This window comes from Ammodytes marinus (assembly GCF_949987685.1).
Source record: "Ammodytes marinus genome assembly, chromosome: 5".
Lineage (NCBI taxonomy): Eukaryota > Metazoa > Chordata > Actinopteri > Uranoscopiformes > Ammodytidae > Ammodytes > Ammodytes marinus.
In genome coordinates, this window is record NC_137234.1 from 23,711,475 (window position 1) to 23,731,952 (window position 20,478).

At 42.9% G+C, this 20,478-nt stretch overlaps 1 protein-coding gene across 1 annotated transcript in view; it reads left to right on the forward strand.

The window, feature by feature from the left end:
- LOC307250572 (neural-cadherin-like) overlaps window positions 1-18,798 on the forward strand; it is a gene marked incomplete at both ends in the record, with an annotated part of 106,147 nt that extends 87,349 nt beyond the window's left edge. Inside the window, 7 exons of the mRNA XM_080027689.1 lie at window positions 107-290; window positions 591-757; window positions 3,621-3,885; window positions 4,650-4,833; window positions 6,495-6,745; window positions 16,917-17,071; window positions 18,154-18,798. Of these exons, the coding sequence (XP_079883815.1) occupies window positions 107-290; window positions 591-757; window positions 3,621-3,885; window positions 4,650-4,833; window positions 6,495-6,745; window positions 16,917-17,071; window positions 18,154-18,798 (1,851 nt within the window). The remainder of the gene's footprint in view (window positions 1-106; window positions 291-590; window positions 758-3,620; window positions 3,886-4,649; window positions 4,834-6,494; window positions 6,746-16,916; window positions 17,072-18,153) is intronic.
- Window positions 18,799-20,478: the final 1,680 nt, after the last annotated feature.

A 20,478-nucleotide genomic window follows, 5' to 3' on the forward strand; every position in this document is an offset into this window, starting at 1 on the left:
ACATTTCCTTTCACTCATGTTCTGTTTATCGCAGGGACAGAGAGACACCCTTTCATTTTTCCTTCTCTTCATATTTTTTTTCTTTCTCCTGTGATTCTCCATTCAGCTGTATGACCTTGGTTCCCCAGCTGAATCCTCCAACACTGTGCCAGGCTGCTCTCTTATTGATGACCACTGTTCCAACTCGCAGCAACTTCCCTCCTGTGGCAAAGGTGGACGCTGTCACGGCGACTGGGGCTCCTTCCACTGCCCGTGTGAACCGGGGTTTACAGGGCCACAGTGTGATCAAGGTAAGGATTTAAAAATCACTTCAAAACTGGCCAAGGAGGTTTTTCAGGAAAAGTACAGCGAGGTCTCTGCGGAGCTAGGGGACTTAAAGCCTCACAAAGTGTGTACCGTCCAAATGGGAACAATCCTGTGTTCCTAAACGTCACTCATGCTGCTGTAGGAAGGAAGATAACCTCTTACATAAAAGTGCCTCTACGAGAACATTCACGCCCCCGCTTGAGATACCCCCGTGTATTTCCCACATGACAGCTGAATTAATCGAACGAGACATGTGTGTGTTTTTTTTTGTTTTGATTGACAAGTGGCTCCAGAGTTCTCCTTTGACGGTCGGAGCCACATCCAGTTCCAGCTCTTTTGGTCGTTGCCGGCGCGACAGACCAGGATCCAGGTCGGCGTTCGGACACGCGCTGCCGCTGGTGTCCTCCTCAGCCTGCTCTCTCAGGAACAGAATGAATACCTGCGTTTAGAGGTGAGTCACGGCCCCTCCTCCACCTTGATAGCTCTGATTGGCTTGTTTTTATGGGCCTCTATGGCTTATTAGTGACAATGAATTCTTCAAATGCTTGTCAGGCTGAGAATTAGTAATTTCAGGGTTGGAGACATATGGGTGGATCGTGCGGGGGCTGGTGATTGACGTATGTATGTTCTCGACAAGGTCTTTCAAGAAGTCTGCAAGAATGTCACCATTTCAAAAATTTGTCCTCCTTTATTCAACATTATGTCCATCACTGGTTAATGTGCCGAGGACAAATCAGTACAACAAGAAAGCAGCAGCACTGTGTACTGTAATTTTCGCAGAGGAGAGTGTTCTTACGTGATGGTCAGATCCCTTGCTCTGTACTTGAGGGCTTCGACTCAGCTTGCTTCGAGTGGTGAGCTCAAAGTCATGTGTGCATGCATACTGCTCATTTTGCCAACAACATGGGGTGGAGTGGTGCTCACACAGAGCGTTTCTTCAGGTCTACTTGGCTTTGTCAAACCCACCATAATAGCATGCCTCTCCTGTCTGACACGGGCCTGAGTGGATATGATGCCGGTGTTCCTCTTCAAAAGCCTTTCGTCTCAGTGACTGACAGGCCGAGTGTGAACTGCACCTGGAGTTAAATGGCTTTGTTAGGGCTGTCACTTTTTGCTAACTCAAAGGTCTGCTGTTTTTGGTGAATGTATCTGTGTAATGGTGTTTGCCACACCACTGGCCTGTTTTTGGAACACAGCTCGTCTTTGTGCTTGTTCTTTGTTAGAAGGCATTTTTTTTAAAGCATCTGCCTCATCCTTTGTTCTTCTTTGGGTCTTTATTCTACATGAGTAAAAACAGTGTTGTCCTCCCCCCTTTGTTGGCAGTCCCACAGTGACAGGAAGAGGAAAAGGCTGTGGCCTTTACTGTATGTGGGCTGTGAAGCCTCTCTGTGAAACACTATCTAAGTTGTGAACCGCATTACACATCTGATGTCTGTCTGCTGCAGCACGCTGAAGCCTTTTTAGCCCGAATGTCTCACAGCTCTTAGAAACACTAGAGCACAAGCCTGATGTATTGCCGACAACAAGCCCTAATTTAAAGGGCCATACTCTCTCCCTCTTTCTTTCTCAAGGGTAGATATGAGATAGAGTGCACACTGAATAAATAACCACACTTTCACACAGTTTTACAGGGGGTGAGCTGGGTATAAACAGCATACAGTTCTCCAAGGAGTATGGTGTCTCTGTAAAGAAAAGCATTTATCTAATGCAGTCTTGAGGAGTTTCTTTTGGGAGTGACTGGCGCTGTCTTTGTCAAAGAACAGTGACCCTCAAGATCAGTAAATCTCCAAAATCATAGCTTTTCTTTTTCATTTTGTGGCTCAAAATGTGATTAGAGTTTTAACTCCCCTCTATGCCCCATTCCACCTCTGTCTCTCTGCACTATCAATAAAGCATAAAAATGCCCAAAAAATATGTAAAAAAAAAAAAAAAAGTCTGCATTTTGAGATTCCATTTAAAGCTACAGTGCGTAATTTCTGCCCCCCCTCCCCCCATTGGTAATTATGACTAATGACAAAAACACTGTCAGCGCATCTACATGAGGTAAGCTTTCGGTGATCGTGCATGTATTTTATACCTTCTTCCGTGCCAGTGTCAGTGGGTGACACCAGTTTGTAAACGCTGCCATACTGAGAAACGGAGAAAGAGTTTGGTGGCGCTGATAGGCTTAATCAACTGTGTGTGAACTCATTTGGCGAGGGCTTGAATATAACCGACAATAATTCATATTAAATTGTTACGCACTATAGCTTTAACATTTTGTGCTCAACGGAGATTGCGTAGATCTCTGGGGGCACTCCTGACACTTTCTTTAATCTGAATCTTTCCCTTAGTATTGATTGAGTCACTTGGTCATTTTTTGTTGTGGACTTAAGGGGTGAATGAGGCAGTGGGGAGAGCATTGTCAGCTGTTAGTGTGTGTGTGTGTGTGTGTGTGTGTGTGTGTGTGTGTGTGTGTGTGTGTGTGTGTGTGTGTGTGTGTGTGTGTGTGTGTGTGTGTGTGTGTGTGCGTGCGTGTCCAATGGGGAGACACATCTGAGAAGCCCATGCTGAGGGAGCAATAGTTAATGCAGGCTGGGCTGAATGTGAATTATCTTACCCCACTGTTTCCAATTAAGCTTTGGACATGTACAAGCTGCTGTTATGGGAGCCCCTCTTTGGCTGAGTCCATTGTGTTCGCTCATCCTTAACTGCTGAAGATAATTGTTGTTTCTTGTATACCTTCCCTTTGGGAGGACTCCGTCTTGTACCATGCAGTGATGTGTACAGCATCTCTGCAAAGCATTATAGCTGCGAAATTGCTGAATTAATTTATACCACTGAAATTTAGCAATTTGCACTGCATTCAACCCTCAGAAAGTATTTTCTGAGGGTTTATAAGTAATAATTTACGGATTTTAAATATCACATTTACAACTTTTCCTGTCTTTTCTTTTTTCGCCACGTGAGTTGGCTTATTTCTTGGAAGGCTGTTATTAACAAGACCTGTTTGCAAAGCAACACAGCAACATATGGCAGGATTTCAGGTCTGCCATTTTAGAATTTGTGTCACCTCGTTCAACAGCTTTATTCACACAATTATTCTGAGCCTTGAATCCACACTGTGAATCCGCAAGACTGTTTTGACACTGCGTGGCAGAAGGTTTTCACATACTCAGTAGTTGAGTTTTTGACACATCAAAATCTGAAGCCCATCCAAAACATCTAAGCATTCTTCATTATTCCTCGCATCTTAGGTTCTCTTCTCTTGTCTCTTTGAAGGGGCCCCCGATTTTCAAAAATGGTCAAAGCTCTGACTGCTCTGTGTATCTCAGCTCACTCAGGGTCTGCTGGCTGTTTTCTACAACCTCGGAGATGGGCACTACAACGTGACACTGCCCTACCATCGCCTAGGTGACGGGGAATGGCATGAGGTGGAGCTGGACCGGTACGGCAGAGAATTCACCCTGCGGCTGGACGGAGGCGGGGGACGACGTGAGGTCACAGCCTCGCTCGGCCAGAGTCAGGAGATCATTATCGACCCTTCTGTGGTGATGCTTGGGAACTCTTTTCCCTCTGGACACAACCGCAGCTTCCTAGGTATAAGCGGCCGCCCACCCACCATGTGTTGTTTTGGTAGAATAAGACTGATTGAATGGACAATAATTGAGATGAATGAGTAAGTGGATTAATTAATTGTCGAGCGTACAACAAAAAAAAAATCAATAGATAGGCTGAATAAATTAAAAAAGGTTAATTTGTAAATAGATTAGTCTGCAAACCCAGACTTGACGGAATAAGATTCCACGGTTTAATTGTATACCTGTTGTGGTAGACGGACGTACTATAAATGATTCAGTGCTTTTATTTAACACTCGCTGCTGCTTTTTTACATTTCTCAAGCTGGTCCAAAAGGTGTTGATCGCTAATTGTTCAAGCAGATGGGAGAATAAGTGAGTAAGTGGGACTGATCTGGGTTTAAATGATATGTTACATCCTCATGCTTCCCACGGAGTGCCCAAACTAACCAGCACAACAAATATCCTGTAAAAAAAAAAGAACTCCATGCTGACAGCTTAGCCTGGGGCTGTTTGGGTGTTTGCATTGCGTGAGAGTGCGTGTTTTTGTGCGCGTTGCTCTGCAGAGGTGTCAGCGAGTCTGTTTACGTGAGTCAGTCAATACATGTGTGTCTGTAGCCGTATCAGACTTTATACTGCTGCCAGGGTGTAAATGTGTGTCCGTAAAACATTTTGCCCCCAGGACTGGTGTCTTTGTGTGTCTTTTTCCATTGTGAACTACAATTCTTTTTTTCTCCTCCTCCTCTTCTTCTCCTCCTGTTTTTTTTCTCTCTCTCCCTCCACCAGGCTGTTTGAGAGATTTAAGGTTTAACGGTCACTCCATCCCTCTGGGCAGCGAGCAGCCTTCAGAGCGGCTGCAGGTGGTCACTTGGCAGGGCGTCTCCGTCGGCTGCTCTTCAGACGCCTGCACGAAGCATCAGTGCTCCCCTCCCCTGGTCTGTGTCGACCTCTGGAGACACCACGAATGCAGGTGCTGTGAATATACAGAATAAATAACATAAAAAAAGATAACCCAGATCGGTCAATGATGCCTTTGCCTTACATATACATCCAAAAGCAAGGACTATACGCAGAAGCCTTATTGCTTAAATGAAAATCCATACTATCACTCAACCGACAAATTGGGTCAGATTAGATTACATGCTATTTGTATTTTTAATAGGTGCAGACAAGATCTGGCCATTAGGATTCATATGTATTCATAGGACCGAGGGTTATTTAAAGCAAAAATATAAATAAAAGATCCAAAAAAGACGAATCATTTGTGAGCAGATTGCAGGTGCATTGTTCCAAAAATACAGTATGTGGGGAGGGAGCAGCCTAGAAAAGCATGAAATGATATATAGTTCAAAGACAGACAAAAAAAGTTACCAATTCACTGTTATTCATTATGAAAATCATTTAAATGCTATAATAGTGAAAACTTGATTTTATAATATATGTGGCTGAATATGCTCTACACTAAGAGAATATATAAAACATTTAAAAATACACATTTAAATGAAAAACCTCCATGAAGAATCCATAAATTGTGACTCAGGACTTTATGTTTCGTAGTTAATCAACAAGTGCTCTACTTTACTGAGTTCTAAGACATCGTAAGAACTACTTTAGGGTTGACAGGTTGAGAACAATCCTTTTGTTTTGATTCTTTTTCCTCCTCTGTCACATACATTAAGTTATTAACATTAACAACTGTATTCCTGATGGATTGCTTAAAAAACTCTTTATTAATATACTATTGATTATTTACTGTTGCTGATGGCTTCTTGGAAAATAAAAAAGCCATACGCATTTTGTTAATGATACCTTACCGAAATGTAAAACTCTTAACACTGTCCTTTTTAATGTTCTATACATGATCTATAAAACATTGGTACACCTTTTATTAACAATAAAGAACCCATTACTTACTATGAATAAATCCACATGCTCATTCCGTCAATATGAAAATATAACATCTAGTATATCAATACGATATCATACTTTGGATAGAAAACACACATCAAAGTAGAAGTCTCATGTTCTGGTCAGAGTCTTCTGCAACACCCACTTGAAATCAAAGTGTCCACAAGATGGCAGCTAGGCAGCATTGCACTGTGTGTCGTTGCACTGTGTGTCTAATAGCGTGTCATCCTGAGAGAATAGTGTGTAACAGCAGCAACTGTGAGTGTCTGGGCTGCCCCTTTAAACTCTGCGGGAACACTCTGTCTCCCAGCTGTGATTTCAAACCTCTGACCCAGTGTGAGACTTCTCTCCGTGGTTGGTTATCCATATTCTGTGATTGCAGCACAGCCTCGGGATACAGAGCGTCGAGAGAAGCAGGGGGTGCACAGAGGTGAATGATATTGAGGGGGATATTTTGTACAAATATACTGTGGGACTACTATTGCAAAGCCAATCTCAGCTTCTAGATTTCTTTTCCCCATTTCTTTTGGAGTACGACTCGATCCTGTCAGCTTCAAAGAGCATATCATTGAATCTGATTTTTATTTTATTTTTTACATCGTCATCTTAGGTTTCATTGCTTTGTAGAATTCGGTGGCCCCCTTTTAATCTCAGGCAGCTTCCTGAGTGTGTCTTTGTCTTTTGCGTTTTCTAACACAAGTGTTTGGTCTTGTCTTTACACAGGTGCCCTCATGGCCACATGACTAAAGAGAACTCCTCTGGCAAAGTGTGCATCTACACGCTGTGCGCCAGCCGGCCCTGTCGTCATGGCACCTGCGTGGCTCACTCTCCGTCGCGCTACACGTGCCACTGCAGCGAGGGCTACCTCGGGCGCCACTGCGACGTCACGCTCGCGTTGTTCCGCAACCTGGACGGCAACAGCCTCAGCCTCAGCTCCATGTTCGCCATCAGCATCTGTGTCATGGCCTTTCTAGGTAGCTATGTCGACTATGTCCTCTTCTACCTGTGGTAAACCCAACGCTGCATGTCCTTCATCTCTTTTCCTTTAATTTTTGTATGTATATGTTGAATGTTTGTTTTGTTGTCTGGCACTTTCTTTTCTTTTTCATCTTTTTATGTTGTCTTTCATCCTATTGTACTGTATATTCGTTTGTTTGTTCTCTTCTCAATGGTATAATTCTTACATTATGTTTCCATCTGTAACATACACTCTTTTATTGCTTTGGTTTCTATGAGATTCTACATGCTCATTTCGTGTCATCATATTGATCTCTCGGGTTGTATACCAGGATGTTATTTCTCCATGGGAGGCTGGTGTGAAAAAAAAAACATGAAACAAATATCTGCGCCCGGAAGAGAGGCAGGCAGGGAAACATTGTACGTCTTAATTTGCGATTCACGGGGAAGCTGTAAAAAATCCCTGGAGAGTCTGGGAGTTTCTTTATGCGGTTTTCTGTATTTCTCATCACTTCTGTGTCCCCCTGTCTCTTCCAATGTTACACTCTGACTTCACAAGTCAATTTCACTCTGAGCCTTATTTTTTTATCTGTACAACCTGTTTTATATCTCACCATTCACTCCTTTTATTTCCTTGATGTCTTTTTTTTGCCTTCTGCTTCCACCATTTCTGTGTTCCCAAGCCTCCCTAAATGTTTCCATATTGTGTACTTCGGTGTTATGTACGATGTTAAGATCTGAATTCAAGGATCACTTACAGCCAGAAAAACCTCCAAATTGAGGAGATTTCTTTTACTGTCTTCTTACTTTAACCAAGTTCATTCTAAGTTGTCGGCTAAGGGTTAGATTAAGGTCAGGGTCTGTGATGTTTTATGTATCAGTATCACTCAGTCCTCAAATAAGGATTGGTCACTGTTATATCGTATAGTGATATATACATTCTATGGCACAGAACAGTACTTTGAACAGAAAGGTTTAGACTTGGTTAACAGCTTAAAATGATTACAAGTAAACAACTCCCATTTTCATATTGTTTGAAGGCAATGATTTCATTAACTTTATGCACTACAATACACGTATAGCCAGATACATATTTATATATATTTTCATATGTTAAAATTTGATCTGTTAGTGAAATACTTTCTTGATGTCCCCAGGAAAATGGGTGTTAACTGTCTCCGACTGTATCAGTGCTTGCATTCATTTTTTTCCTGGGACTACTTGGGTAGTGATCAAATTTAATAGCCATTTATAGGTCATTGTCAGTATACAATTGACAAATCAGCCACTGCCCATGCCTCCGAAGTCTCCAAAGCCAGCTTGTCCAGTGAGCGTAGATAGTGCAATTGAGTGAGTTTTGAGCTCTTGTGGGCACGTATGGAGGGTATCTGCTCGTGGATACTGTTCTCTGCTGTTCTCCTATCACTGTTTTTTATGTGTGCGAGTTCTGAGACTAATTTGACGCCATAAGATTCCTGTCGTCAGACATCTGGCAGCGAATGGCTTAACAACAGCAGCAAACAGGACACTTTTTTTCTTTAAACATAACTCAAAAGCCAACAGCATCTTTTTCCCTCTTTAAACTTTCATACCGGATAAAAAAAGTAAATCTTCTTGTGTATTTAAAATGCAGGAGGATAATGTACCAGCTTGCTTTTTTATGATGAAAAGATATCCACTACCAGCTGACAACGGAGGACGAGGGTCTTCTAATCAAAAGCTCTGCTCTTTTCACTTTATTGATAATTTAACCGTCCGTTCACATGTAAAATATCCCTAAATGTCAACTTTTAAGACTTAAAAACAATTGTTTTAAAGAGGACCTATGATGCTTTTTTACTTTTATGACCTATAAACGTTGTTATGATGATTCATAGTCATGCTTAACCATACTAAATTATCAAATAATGACTTACATGCATTTCGACGTATTCCCTGCTGACCGTCTGGGGTGTCTGTGCCGAGCACTAAACACTATTCTAGCCAGTCGAGAAGTCACGTGTTCAAAGCGGTCTACCCTTTGTAACTTCGTGACGTCGCATGTAACTTCGTGAAGTCACCACGCGGATGTTTCCATGTATGGTAATGCTGTCACTTCCCTGTTCGCGTCTGCCTCGCGCCCTTATAGGTCCATGCTCGCGCTTCCCGTCACTGAAAGTGTTCCGGAAGGAAGGTAACCAATCACAACGGAGTGGGGTTTGCAGGAGGGGGGGGAGGGTAGTGGAGATGGCCGATGCACAGGCGGAGGGAGTGGAGATTGCCGAAGCACTCACACTCAAGTGTTGACAGGACGTGCTGGATCGCCAAAATAAGAGAAAGAGCTTCCCGAAAATCTACATAGTTTTTTGTGATGTGATTCGTGTCAAGTTGCTCTATAGCAGTGTAAAACAAGAAATTAAGACCAGAAAAGTAGTATAATAGGTCCTCTTTAAGCTTGGTTAAAATGCATTTCTGAGGACATCCAGTGGCTATTGAAAGCCTTTATAGACTACTGTATGCTTACATAGTCACTAAACATAATTGGATTTTTCTTGTCTTCGTTAAAACTAAAAAAACATTTAACAGCAAATTGATTAACTGACATGAACTTTATGCATTTTGTTTAGGACAACAACAATAAAACATCATTAAACTATTCAAACTGTGTGAAAGCAGACTAAACAAAAACACCAGATTAAAGGTGCTCCTATGAACTTTAAGATTATCTTAATATTTGCAGCCCCTTTGGAAAAAGGCGGTAGTGTTTTCACTACGTCAGCTGTAGTTCCTGTTTGAGCGTACCCATGACAAAGGCATTAAGAAAACTATACAAAAATAGCATTCTTTTCACTGATGCACTCGTTTGCTGTTACATGTAATATGTATATGATCATCAGAGGAAAAATCGGACTGTTTCAAAAATATTTACAAGTTCCTCGTAGCACCTTTAAGGCAGATATGTGAGAAATAAAGTTCAATTCACATAATGATATCATGATGCAACAAAAAGAACCAAGTGAGAGCATGCTAGAAAGAGAGTTTTTCTCTAAAATATTTGAAAGTAAGATGTGAATGGGGCGAGGTGTGTGGAAGTTTGAGAACATTCCCTGGAAAAGTCTCTCTTTGAAGACTTGAACTTGTGGTTTGATCTAAGGCTGGACTCTGACATATAAGGCAGAATCTTCAGAAACGTATACCAGAGCCTGACCATCGACTGCTTTGTAGGCGAGGAGTATACCATGAGGGCTATGTGGTCCCTCTGTAGTGCCTGTTGAGGGCCAAGCTGCTGAAAGTTTTTTAGTTCTATGAATCTATGTTTTTAGACCAGAAGGTATGAACTTCTGTATGCATGGACGGTCTTTTCCAAGTATGTAGCAATTAAATATTATTGTATTATGCATATGTACATATCTTAGTTGTAGAAAGAATATTTAAACCACTTTATTATTTGCAGCATCAAACTTTTATTTAATTCACCGGTATAAAAATTCAGAAGATCAGTTTATCATTTAGTCCGTAAAATGACAGAAAATAGTGGAAAATACCCATAAGAATGTGCTAGAGCCTTACAGTTTTAGATTTAATTTACAATGTAAAAAAGAAAATCTAAATGACCGAAGTAATTCATCGGTTTTGAAAATAGTATATATATATGAAAGTTTATATTACATTTTTTAATTAGTTTCTAATGTTTCTGCTCTAGACTCAAACCAGTTAGGTGCCAATGACACCAGCCCACTTGTCTAATCTAAAAAAAAGTATTGTTGATAGTATCATAAACTGGGATCGGCTGCCAGCAGGGCCTTTTCAAATATATATGCCATGCTATATCAACACACACAAAAAAGATGAACTATCACTTTAATTCATTAAGGCATGAGTTAATTGTGTTTGGAAACACCGCCAACGAAATTGGATTATTTCCCCCCTAGGTCCTCACAAAGACAGAAGGACAAAAGTGTGTGTGTGTGTGTGTGTGTGTGTGTGTGTGTGTGTGTGTGTGTGTGTTTGCTTGCGTGGTCTGCATGTTGTCTCACTCACTGCCCTCTGTAGGGCCACATCACTGTTTATGAGTCTTTCTGCCAGAGACAGGCTTATAAAACGCTTGGGCAATTCAATACACTGTCCCTGCCTCTATAACTGACTCAATGTTTCCCCTAGGGCATGTGCCTAGTATTGAGGCATCAGTTATCCTGACAGTTGAGAGTGAAATGTATAACAGGGCTTCAATATTTGATCAACAAAAATTCAAAGATAATAAAGTGTGGCCTTGGCGTCATTTCGCGGAAATGAATGTGTTGCTTGCATGCTAAGTAGAAGCAGGTGCAGACTATTTAATTTGTCGCTGATGAAGCATTAATATTCAGTGCTCAAACTTTTCACATCAACAAGAATCCCTTACTGTTCCTCAGTATAATTCAGATTGGAAAGAGCTGTCTCTGGTGACTGCTTTAACACATTTTTACACCTTGGAGGGAATAAAGGTAACACGCTAAACGATCCTTTGTCTCAAACTGAAAGCAAAAAAGAGGAAGCAGTTTGTAATGTCCATGTTCAACAGAGGTAGGTTTAAATGAACAGCTGGGTATGCGGTATGTACTTGTTTAATGATGACCCTCATCGCCACAGGAACCACTACCATAAATACACACTCACACTCGCTGCACTGAGCGAGACTCCTAGCTGGGTGCTAAATTAAAGGGGGACTCTGCATCCGTCTCAGTGTGCATTAAAAGTTAAAAAGTATCATCCATTATTTAGCTTTACATAAGCCGTCACAGACCGACCAGAATGTGAGTTCAGTAGCGTGCGCTATGTATTGACAGAGCACACAGACGAGCCGACGTCTGACCAGGCCTCATTAATCCAACATCAGATCTGACGTTCTGTTCCTTGAAGAATGAATGAAATTAGCGTCCCATATGGGCTCTGTGTGCCAAGCGATCATGTAAAGTGCCTGTCCTTTTCATTCCCTGAAAGATCTATAAATAAATAATTTTTTCCCCATCCATCACCTGTCTCATTTCCTTCTGCCTGCTCGTCAGTTTCCTTTTTCCCAGAACCTTTTTCATTGATGTTCCATCCATCTCGCCAGCTCGTTTTTTTCCACCCTCTCCCCTCATTATCCTCAGACTGGAGCTGCAGTGAAAGGGTTAAGTGTTTTGATCAAGCTATGTTGTAGTTGTTTACTCGACTCTCATCCATAATGCACAGTCCGGTCCAGGCTAACATCATAATACCCTGTTCATAGTAGCGGCTAGAGGGGCAAAGAGGCAGCAGCATTACGGATTGATGAATGACTGCAATGTTTGTTCACCCACCCTGAGTCATATTGATCTCACTGGAATGAAGCTGCACGTGTATACAACACACACACAACACCTGGGCAGTGTGTGTGTGTGTGTGTGTGTGTGTGTGTGTGTGTGTCCGTGTGTACCTGGGCCTAATTGTGTGTTGTTGGTGGTGCTTGGGCCTCTCTTGCGCTGTGTATTATTGAACTCCTCACCTATGTGTGAGAGGTGCTAAATATCAGCGCAGGTGATGGTGAGGTGAGCATAGGCCTTCAGGCAGCAGGCCGTAGGTCATTCTAGAGGCTAGAAGCAGGGGCCGGCTTGTGTCTGGTTGTATGCCCGGGCCTCATCGAGATTCTGCATGGCTTTCTGCGAGGGTTCTCCGGCTCAGCAGGTCAGCTGATCAATACCATCTCTCCAGCCACCCCATACTGAGGAAGGCCAGCTGAGGAGTGAGGGAGGGGAGGAGGGAGGGGGGGCTTACAAACTGTCCTTCTCTGACTGGTATGAGAGCAGCATATTGAAATAGAAGAGAGCAGCAGTTTCTAGCTCTTTTGTCCCAAGCAGTGACTGAATAGCAGTGATGTTTTTTTTAAACTGTAATGACTATATTTTCTTTGGCAAAAGATGAGCTATCAGGGAAAGTTATTTTTCTTTCTGTCTTTGCTTATGAATACCTTGAATGCCTGTTAGTGTGACCCCCAAACACACCGCTGCAGGTGCATTATTCTCTTTCAACAACAAAACAATTACTTTCCGAAAAAATTCCAGGCTGATGTGATTACCTAGCATTTTCTCACAAGATTTCCAATTAAGCCCCATACTTTGCACGCGCCGTATAAACTATTCTAGTTGAAATGGATTCCATCTAGTGTGTGTGTTTGAGAGATAAAAAGCAGACGGAGGAAACTGAGAAATAGCAACAGTGAGAGAGAGTGAGGCCTTAATGACTGAGGGAGAGAAAGAGGAAAGACAGAGAGAGAGAGAGAAGGTCCAATACAGAGAGACAACACAAAGAATGACAGAAATAGAGAAAGAGAGTGAACCAGTGGACATAGATAGCGCGACAGGGGGAAAGGGGAGAAGGAGGGATGGCAGATGGGAGAAAAATATTGGTTGAGATTAATGGACTTTAAAGGTCAGTGCAGCGTCTTGTATAATTCAGCACACAATAGCTGTGATTGATGTGTATTCTTTAGGACCTTTTCCTAGCTCGGCTCCCGCAGCATTCCTCCCAGGGTTTCGGCCCACGCTGCCAAGGCTTTTCTGCTTAAGCTTGGGAGGAGTACAAATTCACTTAATAGGTTTCCAAGGAACTGCACTCTTTGTTAAGACAGGGAACAGGGAGGGGACAACATCAACGGCACTAGGTTGAAAAGGCGGTGCCACTCCTTCCATGTACAGTAGGGGAGAACGGGGTAATCTGAGCCACTTTTTACATTAGCTCCCCTCTAAGCGAGCTAAAATGATTTATCACTCAAATTTACACATTTCCCATTAATTCAGGATGTTTCCTAGAAATGGGCATTAGCAGATTTTTTTCAAGACAAAGGGCAGTGAAAATATGATCGTTTTAAAAAAAGTTGTCATGTGGCTCACTTTACCCCAGCTGTGGGGTAAACTGAGACAGACCAGAAAAATCAAGGGGGTAAAGTGAAACAGCTGGGGATAAACTGATCCACTTACTTTTTCCACTCTGAAACTACCATAACAACACATATTGTAACAGTTAGAATCCTGAAAGCTAGCCACACATTCCAGAACTAATGTCGGACTAGTAAAAGAATTATGGGGTTTGGTCAATTAAGCAAAGCAAATTTTCTAAACACTTGAAAGTAACTCTGAACAAAATCAAATACAACATATTATAATACAAAAGGTTTTAAATAAGATTCAAATGAAATATAGAACCAGTTAGATTAGAACACAGTCTGGGGGTCAGAACACAGGACCCTTAGAGCCAGCTAGTGTCTGGGGGTCAAAGCATATAATCAGAACCAGCGAGAACAGCCTGGGACTCAGAACACAGGAGAAGACCCAACTGGATTATAACATCAGCCTGTCATACTCTACAACTAGGCCTACTCTACATTCCAGCCCTGAAGGTTACAGGGAAAGATGAGAAGGTGCTCTTTCCGTGTGGTTGCCCCAGGTCGTCTTCCTGGTGTATTTCCTTGGCATGATGGCTTTTCTACAATGTCTATGACATTAAAATAAAACATATGTTATGTAATATTTAGGGCTGTCAAATTAACGCGTTAATTTCGATTAATTAATCACAGAAAAGTTAACGCGATTAAAAAAATTAACGCAGATTAATCGCACTTCTATAATGCCTTTTGACCCGGTGCAAAAGTGGTGCGGAGCTGCACCTGTAGCTCGCCGGGCCGGGCGCGTGGGTTAAAGGGAGAAAGGTAAAGAGAGAAGCAAGGGAAAGGGGCCGACTCGAGGGCTCTATGGACGGTTTATGGGATGCATGAAGGTAGGAAGACATCTTACTTAATTCTCCGCAGTGTCCGTGCATTATTTATTTAGTGGGTGCAACAATGTAGGCTAGGTTCAAAACAGTAGTAGGCCATATCTCTCAATCTTCCTCCAATTTTGTTTGCTAGCTGTCTAGCACCCGCCCCGTGTGTGTGTGTGTGTGTGTGTGTGTGTGTGTGTGTGTGTGTGTGTGTGTCAATATTTTTGCCTATGAGTAGGCTACGAAATGGTGGCAGTGCAGCGCTGTCTGTTGTGGGAGATGGAAAGTCGTAATTTTGTCTGCTTGTTTTTTTTAGAAAATTCGGCGCTAGTTCATGTATAAAGCTGGCTGAGGGGAGGAGACAGAAGTTATGAGAGACGGAGAGCGAGCGCGCGAGAGAGAGAGAGAGAGAGAGAGAGAGAGAGAGAGAGACACAGAGAGAGACAGAGAAACAAACTGTAGCAGGCTATACAGCTGTTTACAAACAGGTATAAAAGTGTCATATAAGTATGCGATTAATTTAGATTAATTAATCACAGAGCCTGTAATTAATTAGATTAATTTTTTTAATCACTTGACAGCCCTAGTAATATTACATTAAAATTTGTTTAAGACTAAACTTAACTTGTGCCTCATGGTAGGGGAAAGTGAGACAGTGTCTCACTTTCCCCCCACAGCATTTGGCTCACTTTCCCCCACCACCACAATTTGAGAAAAAACTACCTCTCTTAGCATTTCAGGCTAATCTTTAGCTAGTATCATCACATGGTTTTTATATGTTGATAGTTCATCAACACGTATGATAGAAGTTTTTCTACGTGAATACATTTGCTTTGGCACAACAGTTGATTAAGTTGACAGCAAGAAAATGTACTTTTACATGCAAAATACCTATTTTGGTGAAAAAAACATGCTTACCACAGCACCATGAGGTCCTCTCTTTCAGGGCCAAGGGGAAATGACAGGGGCTTGAAAACATATATCTCACATGACCACAAATGTTTTCCGTTGCCTAGACACATGGGGTGGCTCACATTACCCGATGCCTCAGATTCCCCCGTTCTCCCCTACATGTTAATTTAGCGTGTCTTTTAATTTTTTTTCTTTTTTTTTACTTTTATTTGAATGGTTTTTACAAAAAAAATCACATACGGACAAAAATACATACAGGATCAGGAGTTACAGAAACATGTCATTTAAGACATCTGATGAAGACATCAGATCTGCTGTTAACGACAAAAGTTCACTTTTTTGCCAGTTTATGGTGTAACCCGAGACTTCGCCAAAAGAATGAATCAGCTGGAGTAGGTGAGGGATGGAATTCTCAGGGTCGGCTACAAAGAGGGCGATGTCATCTGCGTACAGAGAGATATTATGGTCAATCCCACATAGTGATATTGGCTTTATAAGTGCGTGCCCTCTTATGCTAATAGCCAGGGGCTCGATGGCCAACACAAAGAGGAGCGGCGAGAGACGGCAGCCCTGGCGCGTGCCCCTCTGAAGGGCAAAGGGTGTTGATCTTTCCTGGTTTGTTAGAATGGAGGCGGTGGGATGGGCATATATTAAACGCACCCAGGAAATAAAAGGAGCCCCAAGACCGAACTCCTCCAGCACCTTGAGCAAGTACCCCCACTCAACCTGGTCGAAAGCCTTTTCCGCGTCCAGACACAGAACAGCTTGTTTGGAAGAGCTGTCGAATTTGTTATACGTAATATTTAGGACTCTCCTAACATTAAAAAATGAAAACCTATTGGGGATGAACCCGGTCTGATCTGTGTGAATAATGGATTCTATAAATTTGTTTAGTCTATTTGCCAGAATTTTTGTAAACATTTTGAAATCCAAGTTAAGCATAGAAATTGGTCGATATGAGGACGGGTTAGTTTCATCCCTGTCTTGTTTTAACAAGAGAGACATTTTTGCGTTATACAGTGTTGGTGGGAGCCTATTCGCTTCAGTTGAGTGGGAGAACATTCTATGCAAGATCGGGGTTACTTGGTCAGTGAACTTCTTATAAAATTCAACTACAAAGCCATCTGGCCCAGGGCTCTTGCCGTTATGCAGTGATTTGATAGCGTCCGTGATTTCTGTGTCTTTTAACTTTTCACTGTGAGTGAAACCGATTGGTCTTTCCAGGACTAATCAATGTGACGAAAAAGCCCAATCAGAGGTAAATAGTATCCACTCTGCAGCATTAGCATTACCTATTCATATAGAAGAGTGATTTATATTTGATGAGAACGACAGATAGTGACATATAGCACAGCACAACCAGTGGCTTGTATCTACCTCTAGTGTTTCAGTGTTTATCATCCCACTCACGTTTGTCAATTCCATTTACACCCCCCCTAAGATGTATTATTTTTCTTCCCAGAATCTCATTTTAATTATGTAGCAAGTTGCTCCCGCTGTGCTATATAACCATATAATCCATGCTCTCTGGCTCCCCCTCAGTGTTGATGCTGGGCCTGTTCCTCTACTCGTGCTGGCGGAGGCACAAGGGCCTGAAGGAAGGGGTGTACCATGTGTCAGCTCATCACGGCGAGTGGGAGGACATCCGGGAGAACGTGCTCAACTACGACGAGGAGGGAGGAGGAGAGCAGGACCAGGTAAACATAATAAACACATACATAGAGCCTATACTGGTGTTTGGACAAGCGGGTAATGTAAATATCACACCCGAACGCAAATGCTGCACTTGCTCTAAGTTGTTCCCACTGTCTGTTTGTTTGGCGACATTTCAAATGTCATGGTGGCGCTGCGGGTTTTCAGGACTTTTTTTCAAAAACACCAGGAGAATACAAAAGAAGTCGGTGCATAAAAGTTATGGGAGTGTGTCAGTGTTCCCAGGTCTCAATGGGATAGGAGGCTACAGCATGTCTGGAAAAAGTGGGCTTACCTTTGAAAGATTTCACCACATGTCTGGAGTGACATTTTTGTTGCTAACTTCCTTGAACGAGGCGGCCTAAAAAGGCATCATATTAAAAGACACAGTGATATCTAGTTGATTGTTGTTCTGCTGCAAACATAACATAACTTAACATAATCAGGTAAAGTTAACACACCATGGATGTATAATGCATATCAAGTCAGTGTTGTTTACTTTACTACTGGTGATATATCATATTGGTGCCATATGAATCTGGGAACACTGGGACGACCCCAACTAAACCCGCAAACTGTGAACATTTGATAGAGAGAGGTGTTTTGTCGTTGCCTTGGAATGAAAACCACACATCAGTTCCCTGGAGATTCTAGGAATGTGAGTCAATTAGCTGAAAATTAAGCAAGTAGACACCAAAAGCTGTTAATGCCTCTGTTTTAATAGTGCTGGTAATAGCACCCCCCCTCCACCCCCACACACACACACAGACACACCACCCCACCCCCTTAGCAATAGGATAATTAACTACCTGGTAAATCGATGGAACTGTTGTCGCCAAGTTCCTTCCTTCATGGTGAATCTTGGTCTGATTCTGAGGAACAGGTTCATTTGCTACGGCAGAGGCATTACCTAAGCCTCACCGCTTAGCAGATTGGTGTTATGTGGCAATGTTGTTTTTCATCATCTCAAAAAAATCCACAAACAATAATTCTCCAGGGGCAAAACAAAAAACCCATCCCTCTCTTTCTCTTGTCTTCATTCCCTGTTCCCCCCCCCCTCTCTCTCTTTCTCTGTTTGAATCTTTAGAATGCCTTCAACATGGTGGAGCTGCAGCGCTCCCTCCAGCCCAGCCCGGCACAGTCTCTCCGGTACAGCTATCCACAGAGCATCCTCTCCTGTCCACAGCAGACTACTAAGCTCCCCCATCAGGACACAAACAACCACAACAAGAAGGCGGCGGCGGGAGTGGGGGTGACGCCCAACGGGACCAACGGCAGCGCTGCTATCGCCCTGCGTCTGGCCATCCCGCCCTCGGAGACCGTGACCCTGCCGTCCCCTATCACCTTCCGGCGCTCCCAGAAGAGCCTCTCCTTCTCCAGCCAGGACCTGGCCCGCTACCTGTGCGAGGTGATCAGGGACACGGAGCAGCACGCGCCGGGGGAGGAGCTGGGCACCATGACAACCACCATGCCGCGACACCGCCCCTCCAAGGAGCGCGGGCTGGCGGCGGTGCGCTCCCTCAGCTCGCTCACCACATCTCAGGGCTCCGAAGGCAGGCTCCACGTGGCCCAGAGCGCCCGCATCGAGAGGTTCAAAACCCTCCGAGCCGTGGTGAGCGATTTGAGAGGCGGCGAATCCTCCTTGAAGCCTAGCACTAATGCGGAGACGGCCCAGAGGGACAAACTGAAGGCAGAAAGCAGAGGGCAGCTGAACTGTGAGAAGAGCGGTTGAGGGGCAAGGCCTGCTGCACTCCTATATAGGAACTGAACTCAAGGCTGCAGGAGGAGAGCAACGCTAATCAGAAAAGCCGGTCGGTGGAAAATCCCAATGGGAGATCATTAAAATGTGAAATACGCAGAGACTGGGAGGCTGCCCAGGATTTATGTACTGCTATAAATGTACTGTATTGATGAAACTTTGAACTATTTCAGTTCTTTGATATAAAAAAGATGTTTACCAATGAATGATCAGATGTGATGTATTGTTTACTCGGCTTTGCACTGTACAGTATTTACCCCACAGAAAGCACTTTTTCGAAGTGGCCTGTGTCAAAACTATCCATGTCATACAACAACTCATAATGTCGTCTGCAATGCACCGCGGCAAATGAGTTTCCCGTGAAAAGAGACTGGATTCTTATTGCTGTTAATGACTCATGAAATGGTTTATGTGGCAAAAAATGATTTGGTTTCATTTGTATTATCTTTTTTCCTTTTAAATAAATAATTATCTTTGATAATACTCCAGGCTTTATCTTGTTCCAACAGCAGTTCATATTTAGGCTAGTGATCGTCAAATTAATTTGTTCTTCCCTTTTATATACTATCTATGGTTCTTCCTCTTTTTTAAGTCCCAGCCAACTTTCATCATCAAAAATGTTGGCCAGGCTCTTTAGTTCTGCAGACCAAGAAGAGTAAAATAAGATGTCTTTCTTATTAACCCACACATGAGTAATCCCCCTATATATTTCCAGTGGTATCTGTCTTCCTTTATTCCTGATGATTAGGATGACAACATGCGTGACCAGCCATTTAAACTGGAACAGCTGTCCTTGTCTTACTGCTAGCTATTACCAGCAAAGGGAGCCTTGGCCTTTTCCATGGGAATTGCAAAGTCAATTTCAGGATTAATCATTCATGTCCAGAGCCTGTAGCAGTCTGACCCGAGCTTCTGGGAGTTTTCCAGTATGAACTGAAAAGGGGGGGGCGGGGGGGGACCCAGCAGGTTGGCCCACACCATACATAATTAGCTGGCATTACTGGAGTTAAACAGCTGTGACACTGGTGCCAGCCGCTGGGGAGGAATCACACAGAGTTGCTCTGCATGGTCTTGATGTCTGTATCCAGTCTATATATTTGCCCATCTACATAATGTATTGTAGCCTGCTACTAACCAAGATGAGAGGCAACAGGGATGGTCTCAGCTCCCTGTAGAGTTTAAGGGGCTTCACATTTATCCACGTTTGGAGTTTGAGCTCAAAGATCATCACTGCATTCAGGCTACAGAGCGTCTGCTTTCAATATCTGATCATTAATATTCATAATTGTTACAAAATGATCTCTGGTTGAGTCAGTCATGCTCAATCACGAGCCCAGAGAGTGAGACCAAGTGTGTTGCACGGATGCACACTGCCACCTATTGGCGAGCCTCTTCCACCGCATGTGCTACTAAAAAAAAATCAGCTCATTGCTTCAGATCTTTATTATACTATCTATGCTTCAGATCCACACAGTTTAGCTCTGCGGCACACACACACAACGGGGATTACCCACAGTGGGATGTAAGGATCCTTGAACAAGTTCATGGTTGTTTTTGGCATCATGCATTACAATTAAGCTCTAGCATTATTGTTAAATCAAAGTTACCCGGGTATTATATGCATGATTAGCCAATTGAAAATGCTAATTACAG